The sequence below is a fragment of the Balaenoptera ricei genome, chromosome 1 (genome assembly GCF_028023285.1).
Source record: "Balaenoptera ricei isolate mBalRic1 chromosome 1, mBalRic1.hap2, whole genome shotgun sequence".
Taxonomy (NCBI): Eukaryota; Metazoa; Chordata; class Mammalia; order Artiodactyla; family Balaenopteridae; genus Balaenoptera; species Balaenoptera ricei.
The window spans coordinates 37,599,680-37,622,460 of NC_082639.1; the positions used below are offsets into that span (position 1 = coordinate 37,599,680).

The 22,781-nt window shown below is 40.0% G+C and overlaps 2 protein-coding genes across 3 annotated transcripts in view; both read right to left on the minus strand.

Moving 5' to 3' along the window:
• The window catches only part of TESK2 (testis associated actin remodelling kinase 2), a 130,804-nt gene that overhangs the window by 21,469 nt on the left and 86,554 nt on the right, over positions 1 to 22,781 (minus strand). For both annotated transcript variants that reach the window (XM_059921495.1, XM_059921487.1), the window contains exon 4: positions 18,255 to 18,303. In XM_059921495.1, the coding sequence (XP_059777478.1) occupies positions 18,255 to 18,303 (49 nt within the window). The remainder of the gene's footprint in view (positions 1 to 18,254; positions 18,304 to 22,781) is intronic.
• LOC132349557 (solute carrier family 25 member 3-like) lies at positions 14,047 to 15,285 on the minus strand. The gene is given in 2 exon segments (XM_059898050.1): positions 14,047 to 14,514; positions 14,517 to 15,285. Coding segments are annotated over 2 exon segments (1,083 nt in total). The 5' UTR covers positions 15,247 to 15,285; the 3' UTR covers positions 14,047 to 14,161.

Consider the following 22,781-nt stretch of genomic DNA (forward strand, 5'->3'; position numbering starts at 1 on the left):
ATTGTGCTGGCCACTGTATATTTGTTGGTTGGCTCCAAACACAAAGGCTAGCAGACATCCCATCCTGCTGGCTTGGTTTAAAGAAAAGAAAGCTTTGTTACTGCCCTGGGTAATTCTGGGACAGGCATCCCAAGAGCGCCCTGTGGGAGGCTCATGCTCCAAAGGAGCCTCCTGTTCTCAGCTCGAGGTTCCACAGCCACTGCAAGTGCACATCCACACATCTGCCAAGGCCTGAGTTTGCCACGGTTCAGCCTCCACTCCAGGAGGTCCACCGGGACCTGCCTGACTCAAACAGTCAGTAGTAATGAACTGATTCAAAGAGAAAGGGAACCCAAAATGTGTTTCAGAATATTTAAATGTTTCACTCTCTCTGCCTTCATATATGTTTACTGCCCAGAATACTCTTCTTCCCCTTCACAGCTTTGCTAATTCTTATTCATCCTTCTAAACCCAGCTTGAGTCTCTTATTTTGGAAAGCATTTCCTGATACCCCATCCCATACTTTGTGCCACTTTTGTCCCCTGTATGTATTTCTACTATTGCTTATCATGTTGTACTATAACCTTGATGGCAGGGACCAGATCTTTCTCAACTCTGTAAGCCCAGTATCCAGTGACACAAACAATAAATTGTTGAATTAATAAATGAATGATTAAGTACATTTAAATAAATAGAGGCAGATTTTAAGTTCCCTCTTTTATTTGAAGCCCTCCCAATTCTGTCATTAATGTAACTTAAGATCAAAAAGAGAAATGTGCTTTTAGAGGAATTTTCTGATAAATATCATGCAAAACAAACATTTAATAATGCTTACTATATGGCAGATACTATGGTAGCAATGAATTTAAAGCAAAATACAAAACAGTGTGTTTGGCCACTCAGTAATATGAAATTAAGGATCCTTTGACACTGTCAGCAGATTCCTTAAAATGGTCAGAATCATATGGACTTAAAAAATATATCTAAGATCTCCTTTTGAAAATTATAGAGGGTATTTCTTTTATCAGTAGCTGAAAGCCAAGTAGAAGAGGCCATAAAGATATTGCCCCCTCTTTCCTCACACTTCCCACAGACACTTAGTATAACCCATTCACCACTTTAAGAACATGTTTGTTTAACGCACCTGAAGTAGTAAGAGTGTTTTTCTATGCACGTAAACTACCATAAACAACAAAATGACTGTTTACCCACAAGATTCAAAAAAGTATGACTGGGACATCCCTGGTGGTCCAATGGTTAAGAACCCACCTTCCAATGCAGGGGACACAGGTTCGATCCCTGGTCGGAGAACTAAGATCCCACATGCCGAAGGACAACTAAGCCCTCGCGCCACAACTACTGAGCCCACGTGCCACAAATAGACAGCCAATGCACCACAACTAAAGACCCTGAATACCACAAAGAAAGACCCCGCATACCGCAACGAAGATCCTGTGTGCCCCAACTAAGACCCAACACAGACAAAAAAAAAAAAAAAAAAGGAACGACTAAACTTTTCCCACAGATTTTTAATTCTTACAGCAAACATCTGATAATCAAAATCAAATTTGTTTAAATAAACATTAAAAGATAAATCTGTAAAACAAATCTTCTCAAAGAAATGAACTAAGATAATAATAAGACTATTTTCTTTGCCCCATAAAGCTCTACTAGCAATCGATGGTTTCAGACATGATTTACGATCAGCCCAGGGCTCCTGACTACTCCATCCAGCTTGCTTTCCTATCCCCAAGTCCATAATATCTCTACCAGCAACATGGATATTAAGGTCATGTTTAAAAACATTCTTCCCTCCAGCTTGCTACCCCACATCTACTACAACCCCACATTCTCCAGCTTCAGACAGGAACCTCTGACATTCACCTGGTGATTGGGCTCAGAGTGAACAAAGCAATCTATTAAGGAAGACAACACATCCTGCCTCCCCTTAGCAGATCTCAGGAGTAAGGGCTTGACAGTGGACAAAATGAAAAATGGAAACCAAAAGAGGTTAAGTTTCTAATTAAGGTGATTTATATCAAAGGAGACTCTGTCCTCAAATGAGCTAATCATTTCTTCTACCTCTTCTGCCCATATCAACACACTACTTGGTCTCTGGGTAAGGAAGAAGTCAAGCAAAAGTTAGAGGCAACTATAAGCTCAAATGGTATCTTCTAGTGGCAAACGGTAGGTAGGGGGGTAGAAAGGGAGGAAAGGTTTCCAATTTGCTATGTGGAAGACAACTTCCCAACCCAATAGTCACTCCAAGTACAGGCAGAAATCTCCTCTGAAGGCTAAGGGTCAGATAGGTAACTAATTACCCGCAAGTTCACAAAAATTCACAAAGACTAGTTGGAGTTATCAAAGGAAGGGGTGGAAACAGAGGACTCAGCCAGTTCTGATTCTACTGCAGAGAAAACAGACTTGAGGTCTGGTGTATACATAAGTATCTACAGCTGTAAGGAAAAAGAGAGAGCCTTTTCTTTGGTTTCAGACCATCTCAAGTGTCAGAATGATGTGCCCTCTGTAATTCCCTGGCGGTCCAGTGGTTAGGACTCTGCGCTTCCAGTGCAGGGGGCATGGGTTCAATTCCTGGTTGGGGAACTAAGATCCTGCATACTGTACGGCCAAAAAAAAAAAAAAAAAAAAGAGAGAGAGTAAATGAGAAAAATCAGATGATTAATCTTGAGTGAAGTTAAGTCCAGATTTATTTTACCAACATGTTCCAAATTATCTTTCCTCTATCAGCCACTGGACTCTCTGGGAAGCAGCTAATGCTGGTCTAAGGCCAACTCTCAATTCAAACAAAGCAGCAGATCTGGATATCATGTCACTCAGAAGCATTCTAGGGATGCTAAATTCTAAAACATTTTTCTAAATGACTAAAAGCAGAGAATGACCATATCACTGAATTCTAAACCCTTTGCAAATAAATTCTGAAAGTCCTAACGCACAATTAACTTCACTTCTTGAGTTCACCGAGAAGAGGTTCAATGCCATTCCTAGATCAGTGTCTAGCAGAATAAGCCCCAATAAATACTAATTGAATTAATGAAAGAATTAAGTGTCCCTAACTATCTATCTACATATAGAAATCCCTTCTACACTCTCCATGAATCAGCTCTCATCAGCTACCTCAGTCTTCAGACCTTAGGCCAGAAAGCTCTTGTCCAAGGAAGGGCTTTAAGATGTAGTGATGTGTTATCCCTGAAAAGCTCAAAGACTGAGTCTGGTCTTCCGTAGCAAAGAGACTATGCCGATTACAGTGTTATGTTAAAAAAAAAAAAAAAAATCCCAGGTAATACACACACAGCTGAGGAAGTTCTCCAGCAGCACTCTCCAAGTTTTCCACATCTCAGTAAATGAAACAACCACCCACCTAGAAAATGGGCATCGTTTGATTCCTCACTCTTCTTTCTTACCTAAGTCACAAGACCTTGTCTTTCTATTTGTAAAACAGATCTTTAAAAATCTTCACAGATACCACCGCAATTCAAGCTACCCACATCTCTCATATAATCTATAAGTTTCTCCTCACTGGTCTCCTTGCCCTCACTTCTGTCCCTCTACAGTCAATTCTCCAGAGCAGCCAAAGTGCTATTTTAAAATGCAAATTGTATCCTACTACTCTCCTGTCTAAAATCCTTCAACTGCTTCCTGCTGTATTTAAAACAAAATTCAAAATCCTCACCATGGCCTATAAGGCCCTATGATGCAGCCTCTTTCTCTCTCTCAAATTTTTAATCTTCTTCTCCCTAATCTTCATGAATATCTCCTTTTCTTTTAGGTATTCTCAGAAAAGTATTTCTATGACCTTATGTACAGGATAAGCTAGTCAGTATCAACATATATACATTGTCCTTACTTATCTCATGGATGGATCAACAGTTTTTTCAAAGGTACATACTCATGAGGAAAATAATGCCCAAGGGTATGGAATAACAATATAATATGATGGGATAGACCTGAAAGGCAGTCCATTCTAAGCCCCACATCATACAATTGAAGTCCTTCTATAACATCCTTGCCAAGGGGCCAAAGTAACCCATATTAGCTTTATGAAGAGAATTGTTAGGGAAGAGAGTAATCATACTAAACACAACTGTCCTCCTTAACTGTGGTGCCCTCTAACCAATACTCACTCCAACTTTCCAACATCTAAGAATGTGGTCTTTAGCTTCCTGAGCTTAATGTAACGGCAGTGCCTGAGGAAGCCTGCTACTTCCTCCACCAACCCCAAGCTCTTCAATGACCTGTTACCTATTTGTTGCTAGTGGTAAACAAAACAGAACATGGTCCCAGTCCTACTGGAACTGACATATGAGAGAGACAATAAACAAACATTCAAATAAATGAAGAACTATATGTTATGAGATGTGCTACCATGAAAAAGGAAAGAGTGCTATCAAAGAGAATAATAATCTAAGTAAAGACCTAGATGGAGGGAGATCATTGGGAAAAGCCACTATAGTAAAGTGAAAATTTAAACTAAGACTTGAAAATTGAGTTAAGTAGGTAAAAATGGAAAAAGAGCTTTTCAGCTATTATTTAATCTAATCCTTAGCTTCTTTTTATATAAAATAGCAATCATAATAGCTATACCTCACAGGGTTGTCATAGGATGAAAAAAGAAAATGCATGCAAAACTTTACATTCCATATATATTAGCTATTTCTCTAACGAGCATGTATGATTTTATAATCAGAAAAAAGTTATTTTTTTAAAAAAGTGTCCCTGATACTGCCAAGTACAATAAATTATTGGTTAAAAAAATGAAATATTTTCTCATCCAAACACCTTAGTTGACTTAAAGACTTATCAGGTAAGTAACATGTCTGTTGTTTTATTTGTAAGTTAGTGCTCAGTTCTGTTCCTTCTGGGTGTACCAGAAATGTATGTTTGATTGACTAGCTAATCTGGGTAGAAAAGAAACTGTTGAGCAAATTAGTTACAGAGGAAAAGGATGACTATGCAAGAGGCCTTACAATTGAACAATGTAAGAGGCCATTTAGAAATTACTCCATTCATGAGGCAAGAGTTCCAGCCATTCATACAGGTACTAAAATGCATTGGAAAATTTACCTCAACTTCACTTTTTAGACAACATAAAATGTTTGTTGTTTGCTTCCTTTCTCCCTATCCAATCATTCAGCCAATGTCTATAAAAGAGTGTCCTAAACACAAGGTACTGCTGGGAGATTAGGAGCATACAGATAAGTAAGACACTATCCCTGCCATTATATAATAGCCAGCAACTGGTTTTACATAGCACTTTCACAGTTACCTCATTTGAACTTTGCAAGATCTTTAAACATTCTGTCATCCTTTTCTTTTTGTTCTTTTAATAAATTTATTTATTTTATTTATTAATTTATTTATTTTGGCTGTGTTGGGTCTTCGTTGCTGCGCGCAGGCTTTCTCTAGTTGCGGCGAGCGGGGGCTACTCTTCGTTGCGTGCGCGGACTTCTTTTGTTGCCGAGCACAGGCTCTAGAGCACGCAGGCTTCAGTAGTTGTGGTGCACGGGCTTAGTTGCTCCGCGGCAGGTGGGATGTTCCCAGAGCAGGGATCGAACCGTTTCCCTTGCATTGGCAGGCAGATTCTTAACCACTGCGCCACCAGGGAAGCCCTGTCATCCTTTTCTTATGAATGAGGAAATCAAGCCCAGAGATTTAAATAACTTGTCTATGGTTATTCAACTAGTAATGGTGGAACCTGGATTTGTACCCAAGTCTTTTGACCCTCAAGCCTGGGTTCCTCCTCTAATCTAGGAGCTTACACTTGTGCAGGGAAACTAAAGCAAAAATAACTTCAGTATATGGCAAAATGTTTAATAAGAGGTGCCAAAAAAACTGTAAGAGAAGGTCGATGGAGGGAAACATTTTGACTACATAACGGAGAGGTAGGGAGGTTTAGCAGTGGCAGAGAATCAGGAAAGGTTTTATGGAGGAATAAGTGGACTTTGAGCCAAGTCTTGAAGGGAGGGAAGATTTCCATAGGATAAAGGGAAAGAGTGTATTCTGGGCTGAAGAAATAATATGAATAAAGAGGCAGGAAAACACACAGTGTTTAGTAAACACATTAAACCCAGTTTGCCTGAGTTACAGAGTACTTGTTAAAGAGGAGGAGAACTAGAAAAAAAAAAAGGCAGGATGATGCTAGAGCACAGAGGACCAAATATCAGGCTAAGAGTTTATCCTGAGTTCCATGTTTTAACACTAGCTGTGCATCAAAATAACTTATGGCACTTTATTAATTTATTTTTAAAAACAGATGCCTGGGCCTCACCTAAGACTTTAACCCAATAGGCCTTGTGTGAAGTCCTGGCATCTGCACTTTCTAAAAAGCTCTTAAGCAATTCTGGTAAGCAATTAAGGTTACAAAACTATACTGTAATCAGCCAGGAAATCACTGAATGCTTTTGAGCTAGAAAATGCCACTGATTATTCATTTATTCATTCAATCAACAAATATGATAAGGGACTTCCCTGGTGGTCCAGTGGTTAAGACTCTGTGCTCCCAATGCAGGGGGCCCAGGTTCAATCCCTGGTCGGGGAACTAGATCCTGCATGCCACAACTAGAGATCCTGCATGCCGCAACAAAGATGCCACGTGCCACAACTAAACCTGGCACAACCCAAATTAATTAATTAATTAATTAAAAAATTTTAAAAGATGGTATTAAAAAATATATATGATAAGCAGCTATCATTGTCAGGCACTATGCAGGACCCAGTGGATGTCAATGCAAACAAAACAGCCCTTGCCCTCAAGGAATTTATAAACTACATACACAAGCAAACAGTGAATTAAAGTCAATGATAAATACTATTGTATTATGGGAGCATGTAGGAGGGGTACCTAACTAATCTTGGGAGATTAGAAAAGGCTTCCCTAAGATAGTAATAGCTAAGCTGAGTCCTGAAGGTTAAATAAGAGTTGGCCAGACCATTGGGAGATGGAAGGATTGTGTCCTAGGCAGAGGGAAGAGCTGGGGCAGAGACCCAGAGGTGGAAAGGGTCACATCCCATTTGTGGAACTGAAAGAGAAACAGGTTCAGTACAGCTGTAGTGCACAACTGAGACAAGAACCAACAGGTCAGAGAAGAATGAGCAGTGAGGCCACAGAGATAATGAGTACCAGGATTAGATGTTTTGACTTTACCCTGAGGGCAATGAGGAGCCATAGAAGGGTTTATGCAAGGAAAACAAAATTAGATTTGTATTAAACACTGTGGTGTTGGCAAAAAGACAGACATATAGACTAATGGAATAGAATAGAAAGCCCAGAAATACACCCTCATGTATCAAGGGGAAAGGATAGTCTCTGCAACAAATTAGAGATGGAGAAATGCAAATGAAAACCACAGTGAGATATCACCTCACACCCATTAGAATGCAACTATTAAAAAAAAAAAAAAAACCCAGGAAACAGCAAGTGTTGATAAGGATGTGGAGAAATTAGAACCCTTGTGCACTATTGGTGGGACTGTAAAATGGTATAATAGCTATGGAAAACAGTATGGTGGTTCCTCAAAAAATTAAAAATAGAACGATTATATCATTCAGCAATTCCACTTCTGGGTATATATGCAAAAAAACTGAAAACAGGGTCTCAGAGAGACATATGCACACCTATGTTCAAAGCAGTATCATTCACAATAGTCAAGAGGTAAAAGCAACCCAAATGTCCATCGACAGATGAATAGATAAGTATAATATAGTACATATATACTTACAATGGAATATTATTCAGGCTTAAAAAGGATGGAAATCCTGTCACATGTTACAACATGGATGAACCTTTAGGACACTAAGCTAAGAAAAATGAGCCAGTCACAAAAAGACAAATACTGTGTGATTCCACTTTTCTGAGGTACCTAGAGTTGTCAGAATCATAGAAACAGAAAATAGAATAGTGGTTACCAGGGACTGGAGGAAGGGGGAAATGGGGAGTTGTTTAATAGTATAGAGTCTCCGGCTTCCCTGGTGGCACAGTGGTTGAGAATCTGCCTGCCAATGCAGGGGACACGGGTTCGAGCCCTGGTTTGGGAAGATCCCACATGCCGCGGAGCAACTAGGCCCGTGAGCTACAATTACTGAGCCTGCGCGCCTGGAGCCTGTGCTCCGCAAAGGGAGAGGCCGCAATAGTGAGAGGCCCGCGCACCGCGATGAAGAGTGGCCCCCACTTGCCACAACTAGAGAAAGCCCTTGCACAGACACGAAGACCCAACACAGCCATAAATAAATAAATAAATAAATAAAATGCAGTAATTAAAAAAAAAATAGTATAGAGTTTCATTTTGCAAGATGAAGAAGATCCAGAAATCTGTTGCACAACAATAAAAACATATTTAATACTAACTATTGAATTGTACACTTAAAAATTGCTAAGATGGTTAAAAAAGAGATCTGTATTTTAAAAGGACCACTCTGGCTCGCAATATGGACAGTATGGATTTAACGTGAGGAACAAAACTGACAGGGAGACTAGTTTAGAAGGTTGTGGCGAAAGAGATGGCAATGGCAGAAGGAACTGGCCTAAGGTAAATGCATTCAGGGTAGTAAGAGGTAAAATGGTCAGGTCATGGTGACTGATAAGATGTAGAAAATGGGAGAGGTCAGGGATGAAGGAAAAGAGAACTATCATTTGTAGAAAAGCTAAGCACTCAACTAATACTTTTACAAGTTAGTAATTCATTTAATAAACATGTATGAAGTAGCTACTTGTGCCAAGTACTACAGAAGACTTTAGACAACTTTTCTGCCCCTTCACAGGACAACTTCTCCTTTTTGAAGTTCACCTAAACTGGCCGTTGACACAAAGTGTCTGCTTAATAATTATTTGTTGAGTAGGAAGTAGACACAAGCAATTACTATGAGACGGTGAAATGAGCTAAAATGAGCATGTTGAGGAAAGAAAAGCTTATGATTCACTTTGGAAATCACTGATCTAAGAATTTACTATATAAGCAAGCAATGGTGACCATGATAACAAGAAAAGACCAACATAAAGAGCAAGTAAACACAGAAGGTACAGACAGTAATTAGGTATCAGGTGTAGGAATGCTGAAATGCCCTAGAATAGTAGGAATGTGTGAGAGGTATATTGGGAGACCACCCTCCCTCCATTGTCCTACTTGCTACAGAATCCAAAGCAGGAAAAGCTGTCAAGAGCCACCACAGACCCAATTCCTATGAATGATACCACTTACCAAGTTAAGAAAAACATACTTGTCAAAACTTCTGTTAGAAACAGGTTTAGCCGAAACTCACAAAGAGATCTATGAATTCAAATGCCACACTAGTTTCACAATCATGGGGAGGATTAAGAGAAATATTAGCTAGAAATCTCGTAAACCATTTTCTAAATCCTTCTCTGTCCTATCACTATCAACACTGTGAAAAGATTCATCAAATGGTTGGCCTAAACGACCTTGAAAGAGGCAGATGTCTTTGTGGCTAACAGTTTAACTGCTGGAAGCTCAAGTGTTGGGAAGCAGTTTTCATTCATTCATCCATTTGTCCATTCACCCAACTAACATTAATTGCATGCCTTTATGTGCCAGTTACTGAAGATTCAGCAGTGAACAAAATAGCCAGGATCAAGGAGCTTAAAGTCGAGTAAACTGGATTACAGTCAGGTGGAACTTGACTCAATCCCAGCTCCACTACTTAGCTAAGAGACCTCAGATAAATTAATTTCTCTCTGAGCCTCAGATTTCTCACCTGTAAAATGGGGAAAATAGCACATATTCCATGGGATTGTACGCTAATTTATCCCCACCCCCACCGCCAAGGGAGAGGCTTAGCAGGACCTGGCACACTGAAATAAGAAAAACGACTTAATGATTTTCATTATTATTACTCGGGAAGTAATACAGCAGTTGAAAAACGCCTCCTTCTAAATCAATAAAATATTTTCTAGTGAAAAAGCTGATAAACAGAAACAGGAATGTGCAGAAGGAGGGTATCATTCAGAGTACTCCCTGGAATCCCAATGCTCTATGAAGTTATCTCCACTTGGAGATAACTTGAACTTGAACAGGTTCAAACTCAACCTGTTCAAAACTGACCTCTTGATCATTTCCCATCTTGTACCTCCTGTAGTCTTCCCCATCTCCATTAACAGCAACTCTATCCTTCAGATGCTCAGGCCAAAAACTTTGGTTATCCTTGAGTTATTTCCTCTTCTCAAACCTCTCACCGAATGCATCAGGAAAGCCTGTTTTCTCTACTTTCAAAATAGATCCAGAATCACAAGGTCCACTGCTACCACTCTGGTCCAAGTTACCATCACCTCTCACTTTTTTTGGCATAGTCTCTATTTATTGCATGGACTCTGTTGCAATAGTCTCTCTTAACTAGTCTTCCTGCTTTCAACCTTGCCTCCTTTTCAGTCTATTCACCACACAGTAGCCAGGGTGATTCTGTTAAGAGGTAAGTCAAAACATGTCACAACTCTACTCATAAACCTCCAAAGACTTCTCAATTCATCCTGAGTAAAAGCTGAAACTCTTACAATGGTCTGTAAGACATTATGTGCTCTGGCCTATATTTCCTCTCTGACCTTCATCTACTACTATTCTTTTTTACTCCCTCTGCTGCGGCCACATCACCGGCTTTGGAGTTCTGCGACCACATTCAGCACCATGCATTTCTGCCTCTATGTCTTCACACTTACTGTTCCCACTGCCTAGAACACTCTTTCCCCAGATATTCACATAGCTAGCTCCATTACCTCCTTAATTTTTATCTCTTCTGTGATACTTCCCCTATCCACATATTCAAAATTGCAAACCCCACAGCACATAACACCATATATATTACAATTTGTTTTCCTGTTTAATCTAACTCCTCTGCCCACCCCCTGCTCATTACAATGTAATTTCCATGAGGGTAGAGATCATTATTTGTTCATTATTATATTCCCAGTACCTGGAATAGTGCTGGACACATAGTGAGAGCCAGTAAATTTTTTTTTTTTTTTGAATGACTAAATGAGCTAGAGGCAAGCTAGCAAGTCAGGAGAAAACTTCTTTAACAATAAAGTAAACTAAATGAACTCTTCTATTATTTGTGGGTTAAACTGCCAACCGCAAATTCTTATTTCTCAAATGTCTTAGGGAGTTACTAAAATTACGGGCAGGAAACATGTACCACAATTTATTTAGAGATTTTTTTATCACTAAATGACCAAACCAAAAAGTTAAACAAAAGCTACTTTTTTCAAAAGTAAAGAAGATGCCAACATGCATTAATAGGAATGCTTTAGCTATTTTTACAAGTATAAATGAAATAAACTTCTAATCGTGAAAGGACTTGAGATGTAACATTTCACACTATTTTTGACTTCTGGCTCTTTCCACTGGAGTTAATTCAGCTTTCTTATATACACTATGGGCCCAGCCACACAGGGCATTATACAGACCCTATTTAAGAGACTGAGTTCCACTAGAGGGATTTGACATAACTTGGAAAGTGGAAGGGAGAAGAGAGACAAGGGCATCCCAGGTCCTGGAAGGCATATCTAAGGCCAGCATGTGTAGAAGACAGCAAAAAAACCCACCCAACTAAAGGGAGCGATTTGAATTCTGAAATCCGATTAGAGAGAGTCTAGAATGCTAAACAGAAGTTTTTAAACAGAAGCATCACATTATCAAAGTATGCCTAATGAAGATTACTCATGTAGTAGCATATCAAATTGAAGCAAAGACATATTAGGGACAGGAAAAGCAGCCACATGCTTGAAAGATACGGTATGGGTATGCTGCCAAAGTTAACCCAAGGCAGGCACCAGACAACTTTGCATTTGGCTCAAGGTAAATAAGGCCAGGAGAATACTCTGTACTGGGTCACACAAAAGCAAGAAAAGCAGCAGGCAAAACTAATGGCAATATCACTGCACACCAAGAAACTGGAATCGGGGTCTGGCTGCTCATTTTTATAAATAATGCATGAGTTTGGTCACTGAACCCACAGAGTTTCCTTTCATTGTAAGCTCTCTGATTATATAAGGCTTCTTACAAGTCTGACAGAAACCGACTCAGAAACAACACATATCAACCCACATAAACAAGGAGTTTCCAAAGTAACTCTTCTTTAAGAAAGAAGGTGTAGAGTTGGGGTGGAAATGGTGAGTGAGAAGAGGATGAGGGCTATGTGAATTTAAAAATTCTCTTCAGCCACCTGCAGGGCTGACCATTCCCTCATGAGGGAAGAGCATTTCTTTCAGTACCAAGTATCTACCTGGCTGAGGTGACTTTGCTGCAAAGAGGCCAAGCAATTGCTCTGTTTATAGCTAAGTGGTTCTCATTGCCACAGTGGAAAAAAGAAGTTCCTCCATGGCAGAAATGGCAAGAAAGACCCCAAAACATCCTACCCGCCAAGCAATTCTTTTGCTGACTCCCTGGACCAGAGTATTGTCACTTGAGGACCCTGCCCCATAACCTTATACCCTACTCATCCCCCAAATTCCCAATCTTCTAGGCACTAAGAGGTTCTGCACAAAAAGGTTCCCCAAACTGTTTGATTATGAGGATATTTCCCTCTTTGTGCTTTTCTTAACAAACTAAAAAACAAGAATAAAAACCAAACAACAACAAAAACAAAAACAAAGCACAAAAAAACATTATGAGATGTCGTATAATCTGTCTGGAGGCATCTCTCTCTCCTCTCTTTCTTTGACAGCCCCCACCCCCCATCTTGACTATAGAAGAGAAAACATATAGCATGTAAGTTGGTGGCAGCCACTTTTTGATTATGAATGACAGCCAACCTTAGGGTGAAGCTGACAATGTAAGCACAGAACAAAGAGATGGAAAGAGGTGGGGGGGGGTCCTCTGGATAACATCTATTTAGCTGTTGAATTAAACCAACCCCTAACCTAATAAACTGCTGGAATTCCAGTATACATGTCCTTTTGTTGTTTAAGGCCATTTAACTATTTTCTGTTACTTGTACCCAAATACATTCTAATATAACCAGTAACCAGCTTTCCCAAATAACCCAAAATATACAAAGTTAGTCAGAATCGAATTCTACAAATACTACACATGCTACACATACAAGAACCTGTGCTCAGCACTATGGGGAATACATACGTGAATTAAGGACATCATGTTGTAATGGAAACAGTACAGGCTATGAAGTCAGATGAACCTGGATCTAAATCCTACTTTGGGGAAATCATTTAATTTCTCTAAGCCTTAGTTTTTTCATCTATAAAACAGAGGAAATAGGACTGTAGAATTGTAAGAATTATAGCTAATATATAAAACACCGAGCATAGCACTTAGCCCATAGTGGGTGTTTAGTAACTGGTAGTTATGATTTTTAAAATGAGAGCAAGTCTTTACCCTCAAGTAGGGTAGAAAAGACAAATAATTATGATGTGCTGACTGGGATATTTATAGGGTATGGGAAATTGCAAACAAAGGTTCCAATTCTTCACCCCTTACTGAATCAATGTCCTTTGACATGTAACTTTGCAGTATGCTCCCAGTGTGGACTCGGGCATGTGACTTGCTTTGTCCAATGGGATGTTGGCCAAGCAAACTTGAACATAAGCAGAATCATGAAAAGCACTTGTGCAAATGGGCTGGCATACTCTTGCTATTCTGGTTTCATCTTAAAAAGGACATGTCCAGGTTAGCCCACTGGTCCCAGAAGATAATGAGAAACAGCTGGAGCGAAGTGCCCCACAAAGCCCAGCCTAGAGCAGACCACCAGCTGACCTGCAGATGCATGAGTGAGCACAAGTGAGAGCAGCAGAACTGCCCAACTGGGCCCAGCTCAGCTTAGCTGAACCTGCAGAGGTATCAGAAATAAATGTTTATTGTTGCATGGTTTTGTGGCTGGATATTATACAGCAATAGCTAACTGACCATACGGTTATATTTTCTGTCTTTAAAAACCAAAGATTTCCACTTCCTTGATATTTGTGACCAAATGAAAGATAAGGTTAGGTCTTCTGAGTCAAAGACACACTTTTAGATTCTTTTTTTTTTTCATGAACAGTTGGGTTTATTTCAACAGCAAGTTTGAAACTCTTGCTTCTGGCAAGAGTACTACAGTAATTATATTAGGAATAGACAATTTCCTACACTGTCAAATATATAAAAGTTCCTTCTGCATTTTCCTCAACACTGATCAACAGGCAGATTCAGTCCACATTTGCTTTCATCTACTGAGTGTACCCAAGCTTCTTCTTCAGAGATTCTGGCATCTCAGGTGGAGGAGGGCGAGGGAGCCTGAAGTAGACCTTCACGGAGTCATAGATGAACCACTGCAGCGCAGTCAGAGTACCGATCATGATGATACGGGCAAAGAGTCCCTTCCATACACCTCTAAATCCAAGTCTCTGGAGGACCAGAGACGCACTGCTACCCTTCTCTTTATTCAACACAGACACCACAGAATCAGCAGGGTGAGAAACAATGGCACAGAAGACTCCAGCTATGCAACCTGCCACAAATGTGACAACCAGCTACTCTGGCTTTGAACATTCACTTCGGGGTTTGGGAAGCACAAACTTGACAATGCTTCAACAGTACGTTCAAAGCAGGCGAACTTCATCATGGTGTATGGTATCTGTCTCATCCAGAGAAGGGCAACCCCCTTGTAGAATGCCTTTAAGCCTTCTTCCTTACACATTTTGGGAGCTGCATCCCTCAAAGTGTTAGCATAGCCTGGTTGGGTTTGAATTCGAAACTTAGCAGCTTCCATAGGAGCCAGAGCAATGTCAGCAAAGAATTCAGCACTGGCAGAGGCAGCCAAATATAGTGATGTGCGCCAGAGATAGGCATTCTCCTCTCCAAGCACATTGCTATACAAAACTTTGAAGACTTCATAAAAGCCAAATTTGCAGAGCCCTTGCATAGAGTAGCCAATGAAAGTCGGAGCCCATCCTTTGGCCAAACCACGAACACCATCTTCTTTGAGTGTAATTGAGAATCCATTAAATATGCCCTTGTACTTTTGTGGGTCCACCTGCATACGGCATTTCACTAAATCCAGAGGAACAACAGCAGTGTGTGTCAGACCACAACTTAAGACCCCACCAAAGCCACACAGTGCATAAAGCTTCGCAGAGCCATATTCACAACCGTACTCTTCCACAGCGGCGGCTGCCAGCTTGCGGGAGCAGCGGGGTGGGCCCGGGGGCCCGGCGGGGTTGCTGCGGGGGCCCGCAAGACCATCTTGCACCAGCTGCAGGTGGGGTGCGTTGAAGGGGTTCGCCCGCGCCAAGTGCGCCACGGACAAGAACATCTTCTCCCTAAGATGGCGAACACACCACCGCTCCCTCTGAAAGGCCAGGGCTCACAGAGCTAGATTCTTAATTCAACTTATTAAACTCAAAAGGTTCTACACCTAACCTTTTTTTTTTTTTTAAAGGAACATTTATTTATTTTATTATTTTTTTTTGACTGCGTTGGGTCCTTGTGGCTGCGCAGGCTTTCTCCAGTTGTGGTGAGCGGGGACTACTCTTTGTTGCAGCGCGCGGGCTTCTCATTGTGGTGGCTTCTCGTTGCGAAGCATGGGCTCTAGGCGTGCGGGGTTCAGTAGTTGTGGCACGCGGGCTTAGCTGCTCCGCGGCATGTGGTATCTCCCCAGACCAGGGATCAAACCCGTGTCCCCTGCATTGGCAGGTGGATTCTTAACCACTGCGGCACCAGGGAAGTCCCTCTACCTGATATCAACTTCTTTCTCTTTAACAAATACTCATTTGCTTAAAAACTTAGAAGTCTATCCTTACTAAAGGTAGTTTAAAAAAACACACCTAAATGTCTTACTGTTCCAAGTTCAATTAATGTCTACAATTACAATGAAGACTTGTGGAAATGGTTGAAGCCCAGAAAAGTCTATATCACCATTGTATATGAGAAATATTCTTCTTAATAATATCAATACTTTATAGGCATTAATAAGACCTATGCTTGTCTACTGTAATTATTGGCAAACTATTTTAAGAGAAATAAGGAATGGTGCTCACATTACTCTGGAGGGCAGGCATTCTGCCAACCAAGAAATATTTACTAAATATCATCCAAGTTCCAAGCAGTATGCTTGATGTTAATAATAATTTATTTTTATGATACTTAGTGAAACCAATAGCTGTGCTGTCAAGTCAAATTATAAGGCAATTAAACCTAGGAGTCTCCAGAAATCTATTGCATGATGGTCTTTGCTGATCCCCTTCTGAAAACAAGCAAGAACATTTGGATATTTGGGCTTCACGGCCTTCAGCCTATTAACATCATAATAAAGATTATTAATATCATAAACTATATCAATATCTCATTAATGATACTGGAAATATACTCACAAAGCACTTACTATATGTTGTATATGGCTATAAACAAGCTAATAAGCAACAGAAAATATTATTTAAGTGCAACATGGCCAAAAGAATGTTGCATTATGATCATACATTTCTGCCATTTCTACTACACCCACTTTTAAACTTGAGACATGATCAAAGATTTCAAAGCATGTTCTTCTTTGTTAGTAAAACCGACGCACAAGCCCTTCCAATGAACTCACATTTCAGAAAACAGTGATATAAACAGAGAGTGCAACAAATACTTTTACAAGTGTTTATTAGTTTATTAGTGCCAGAGCTTTGGTGGATAGAAGGCTTGAGAGGAGAGAGTTTTGTCTTTGAGGAATTTATAGACTTACTTCTGAGAAAAGAAATACACAGAAAATGTTTCTTGATCCAGGATGCTGGTTATGGGTGTGTTCATTTGTGAAAACCTAGTGAGATGCACACTTTTCATGTGTGCTTTTCTGTTATGTTATACTTTGTAAAATTTTTTTAAAATTTAATGACATTAACAGCAGTACAGAACTAAGTACCAAATGAAAAATACAATTCAAGGAGCTCAGGAGGGACTAGTCATCGTTAATAAAAGCTGTAATAGTTAAAATGTATTAAGCAATCACTACATGCCAGGTACTGTGTTAAATAAGCGTTTTACATTTCATCCTCACAATATCACTGTGAGGTCATGATCTAACCAACAGTTATTTGCCACAGTTACATAATTACTCCTTCCTCCTTGAAACCCCTTCCTTTCCATTCCAGGCCAACACACTCCTGGGTTTTCTTCCTATCTCCCTAGCTACTCTTCGACCTGCCTTTTACCCCAGACTTTTAAAATTCAAATACTTTAGGGCCCAGCTATAGTCCTCTTCCCTATCTAGATTCCCTGGGATAGGTACTACTATCATTATTCCTGTTTTACAAGTGAAAACATTGCAGCACAGGGAGATTCAAACCTAGGCAATCAATACTACAGAGCCCATGCTCTTCACTACCTCACTAACCCACTTTCTTTGGTCTTCCATACAAGAGGCAGGACATAGCTACACACATTTCACATTCCAGTATCCTCAGTAATTGAGAAAAAAGACATAGGGTAAGGCACACGGCACCCTCCTTGATAAGATATTAATGATTAATACCAGGTACCAAGCCAGCAGGAAACCAATGCTCTTGCAAATTCTGTTAAACAATTTTCCTTCCTAAATTTCTTCACTTTGTATTTTGGTACTTCTCAAGGAGAAATGTGAAAACATTCTAGAACTTAGACTCTCAAATCTAGATGCTCATTAGAATAATCTGAAGAGCTTTCAAGAATACATATGGGCCCTCTGAAGACCTACTAAACTTAGAGTATTCCAGGAATCTGTGTTTCTAAGAAGCACTCAAGCAAATTCTGAAGTTGGTAACCCAGTACCTGAATTTGGGAAGCCTTTGTTCCAGAGAGAATTCTCTGGTCCTCAGAGGCTGAGTAATGACTACCACATATTTACCTGCCTATAAGAGGCTGAAAATGAAATGAGAATAAAGATGTAAATTCTCCAAGGAGTAGTTTCCTTCAATCAGGAAACTAGAGCAGCAACAGTGGAATTTTAGATCAGGACACCACAAATTTCTGGGTAGCCTGGGAATTTGTTGCCATGATAGAGTTTGCAGCCAGGTGATGCCATCCTTTAGTTTAGGAGGGGGTCATCTGGGCAGCAAGAACCAATATAATATTTGAGCACTCATTTCCCGAGAACTCACCACGTGTTATTAGGGAATCCAAGAGTATTAAGATATATGGCCATTGTCCCCAGGCTACAGAAGAAAACATTGTTAACATGCCATTTTTGCATAACCATAAATGCACACATATTTTGCATACATATGCGAGTAACAATTACAGTGGAACCATACATGCTGAAACTAAGGCAAAGAAGTCACTTCAACACGCTCATTGAAGTCTTACCTCTGTGAGTGCATGCAATTGTCCTTGATGTACACACACACCCATGAACCTACAAAACGAAACAGATTTTTTTTTAAACAAATGAAAAGGACATGAACATAACTAGTGTAGTTGCACATGCGAGACAATCCAATACCTGTGAAGTCTACTGGGTTCCTGTATAACAGCGGTCCCCAACCTTTTTGCCACCAGGAACGGGTTTCGTGGAAGACAATTTTCCCGGGAAGGGGGTGGGGTGGGGTGGGGAGGGGGGGAATGGTTCAGGTGCTAATGTGAGCAATGGGGAGTATTGGGCCGAGGCAGATGAAGCTTGGATCGCTCGCCTGCCGTTCACCTCCTGCTGTGCAGTTCCTAACAGGCCGTAGACCGGTGCTGGTCCTCGGCCCATGGGTTGGGGACCCCTGCTGTATAACAAACCTTGATAGCACTTCTGTAACTTTCTAAGTTTATCATGAAACATCTGGTTGCGTCAAGACCTAGTGGTAAAAAGCAATGGTAGAAGAGGGAGGGGAGCAAGCCTTTAAAAACAGCATGGTATAATGGAACAAGCACCAAACTGGAAGCAAAGAAACCTGGTGCTGGTTTAGCTCTGCCATTATCTGACTACGTGCTCACACACACAGAAAGGTCACTAACCCTATGGGGCTCAGTTTCCTCACCTAGAAAGTAAGTAGGTTGAACTACCCATCTGATGGTCTGTAATTTACAAACAACAAACTGGGGTTGGGAGCACCCGCATTGGCTGGATGACAAAGGGCGAACTTCCTTGACATAAAAAGAACTCTTCTAAATATGTAATTTTAAAAAGAACCCAGTAGAAAAATAAGCAAAAGGTACGTGTATAACTCACACGAAAATAATAAAGGGCTAATAATATCAAAATGTACTTTAATTCTCTCATAATTAGAGAGATGTACACTAAAACAGGAGATACTACCTTTTAAATCTATCAATGAACAAAGGTTAAGAATGATAATGCTTGGCGAATTCCCTGGTGGTCCAGTGGTTAGGTTGAGTCCCTGGTCAGGGAACTAGGACCCCGTAAGCCGCGCGGCACAGCCAAAAAAAAAAAAAAGAATGCTAATGCTCAGTGTTGTCCAGAAGGTAAGGAAACTGGGATAGAAAACACTGTTGAGCTCTTGGCACAACTTTTTCAAAGGGTAATTAATTGATCACATCTAGCAAAAACTTTAATTGCTCCAACAATTCCACCTCTAGAATTTATCTTACAAGTATACTCAATTTGGATGAGCAAAAATTCACATAAAAGGACATCTACCTCACCGGTGTATGTGAATCTAAATACCCACCAATAAAAACTTGTTAAATATTTATGGTATAGGGCTTCTCTGGTGGCGCAGTGTTTAAGAATCCCCCTGCCAATTCAGGGGACACGGGTTTGAGCCCTGGTCCAGGAAGATCCCACATGCCGCGGAGCAACTAAGCCCATGTGCCACAACTACTGAGACTGTGCTCTAGAGCCCGTGGGCCACAACTTCTGAGCCCATGCACCACAACTACTAAAGCCCACACGCCTAGAGCCCGTGCTCCACAGCAAGAGAAGCCACAGCAATGAGAAGCCCGTGCAGCGCAACAAAGAGTAGCCCCTGCTCGCCCCAACTAGAGAAAGCCCACGCGCAGCAACGAAGACCCAACACAGTCAAAAATAAATAAATATTTTTTAAAATTTATGGTTTTATTCATAGATTGGAATACTATATAGCATTAAAAAGAATGAAGTAAACTTTATGCACTGACATGAGAACATACCCAAAATATACCATTAAATGAAAACATCGAGCTTTAAGATCCCATTTGTGCAAAAAAAATTTTGTATATTAATAGAAAATGTCTAGAAGCATTAATAAAAAATGGTACTGAGGGAGAAAAGGGTGATTTTTATTTTTTAGTGCACATACTTATGTCATATTTGAAGTTTTTTCAACCAACAGGCTACATTTATATATAAAAATAATTTTTAAATAAAAATCATAAATCAATTATTATGACTGATGATGATTATAAAGTAGGAGAAAATAAATGACATAAAGTCAGTGACACTTGGGGCTTGGGCTGTCAAGAAGGAAGTCTCATTAACAATACCCACAGGTCCCAAGTAAGCTCTAGTTTAGAAGGGCAAAGGAAAGGGAAGAGACTGACTAAAGTAAGAGTGAAGGCACAGCAGTAACTGTGCTGGAAAGGACCATAAAGTTCCAGGAAGGCAGAGTCCAGGTCATATTCTTCCCTGTGCTCAAGGACCTAACAGTGCCTAGCAAATAGTTTGCTCACTCAGTAAATAATTGTTGAGTGAAAAGAAAGTGAGGCAGAATGCCTGGTCGCTGTAACATCACAGCAGAGTTTTAAAGACGTGCTGCTTCAACCAAAATTACTAACATGGAAATTTCAGAGTTTCTCCAAGAGGTGGTTTCTGGACCACTGGTTTTCTCTAAATGTATCCAGAGACACGGTGGGGACTTGAGAAAGGAAAGAACCCAAGGAAATATCTAGGTAGTACGGAAAATAGGATGCAGGTTCCAATGACTAGCTGAAACTTACCTCTGGCTTGGGAATAAATAGGAAGCGAAATAACAGAGTAGTTAAAAGAGCTTTAAAGTTAGATGGTGTGGGTTCAAATCCCACCTCCACTCTTTACTAGGCAAGCATTAGTTTCCCTCTCTGTAAAATAGGATAATAGTGTCCACAACGTAAGGTTGTTGGAAAGACTGAATGAAATAATGAATGTAAAGTTCATAGCACAGTGACTGGTACATAGTAAGAGTTCAAAAAATGTAAGCCATTTCCATAATTATAACTTAGAAGTGGACCAGGTAAGAATCCAATTTGGTCACAGGTGGCTGGGCAGAAGCTGGTTTATACGTATGCCTACTCTCCCCTCCATTCCCCATCCTTTGTCCCTACCTCCATCCCCTGCTTTGTAAAAGTGGGACATTTAACTTTATTCATCTGTCAGTTTCTTTACTATGAAACTCACTACCTAATACAGAAGAGAATGAGGGGAGGAATGTGGGACAGGTAAAAGTCTAAAGAATAATGAACGTAAGTAACACAGAGTGCTGGAAGACTGAATCTGGACTCCTGAATGTTTCTGGCCAGCACAGTATAGCGTCTATAAGCTATGCAGATAGAGCATCTGAGAGTTTCGGTTAACATCAGAAACTAGTTGGGTAAAAGATAGGAAGCTGTACTAGAGCAAAGGAAATCCAGGCAAGATACATGAGAAAACAATCAATCTAGGGGAGATGCAGTTGTAGAGGTATCTTCTTTTTTCTTATTAAAGACATTTTATTTTATTTTATTTTTTTGGTAATAACATTTTTATTGAAGTACAGTTGATTTACAATGTTGTATTACTTTCAGGTGTACAGTAAAGTGATTCATATATATATATACTTTTTCAGTTTTGTTTCCCTTATAGTTTATTACAAAATACTAAGTATAGTTCCCTGCGCCACATAGTAGGTCCTTCTTTAGTAGTGTGTATATATTAATCCCAAACTCCTAATTTATCCTTCCCCCACACCCTTCTCTTTTGGTATCATAAGATTATTTTCTACGTCTGTGGGTCTATTTCTATTTTTGTATATAAGTTCATTTGTATCATTTTTTTTCACATTCCACATATAAGCGATATCATATGACATTTGTCTTTCTCTGTCTTCATTTAGTATGATAATCTCTAGGTCCATCCATGTTGCTGCAAATGGCATTATTTCATTCTTTTTTACGGCTGAGTAATATTCCATTGTGTATATATATCACATCTTCTTTATTGTAGAGGTATCTTAAAAATAGGTCACTGTTCTCTAAGTGTTCGTACAACTCCCCAATCACTGAAATTACGAGAGTCAGTATTCCATTCATTTATTCAACAACTATTTATTGAATGGCCACTAATTGTAAGGCATTAGGGACAGGACAGTGAATAAAACAAAGTCCCTTCTCTCACAGAATTTTCATTCTAGGGGTAATTCTGTTGGAAAGCAATTGTAATAAAAGGTTAAGTGGGTGTTTTGCAGAATGTGGTTAAATTGTATGCATAAATAGCGTTTCTAGGGACTTCCTTGGTGGCATAGTGGTTAAGAATCTGCTTGCCAAGATGGGAATAAAGACACAGACCTACTAAAGAATGGACTTGAGGATATGGGGAGGGGGAGGGGTGAGATGTGACAGGGTGAGAGAGTGTCATGGACATATATACACTACCAAATGTGAAATAGATAGCTAGTGGGAAGCAGCCGCATAGCACAGGGAGATCAGCTCGGTGCTTTGTGACCACCTAGAGGGGTGGGATAGGGAGGGTGGGAGGGAGGGAGATGCAAGAGGGAAGAGATATGGGAACATATGTATACGTATAACTGATTCACTTTGTTTTAAAGCAGAAACTAACACACCATTGTAAAGCAATTATACTTCAATAAATATGTTAAAAAAAAAGAAAAGAAAAAAAAGAATCTGCTTGCCAATGCAGGGGTGATGGGTTCGATCCCTGGTCCAGGAAGATCCCAC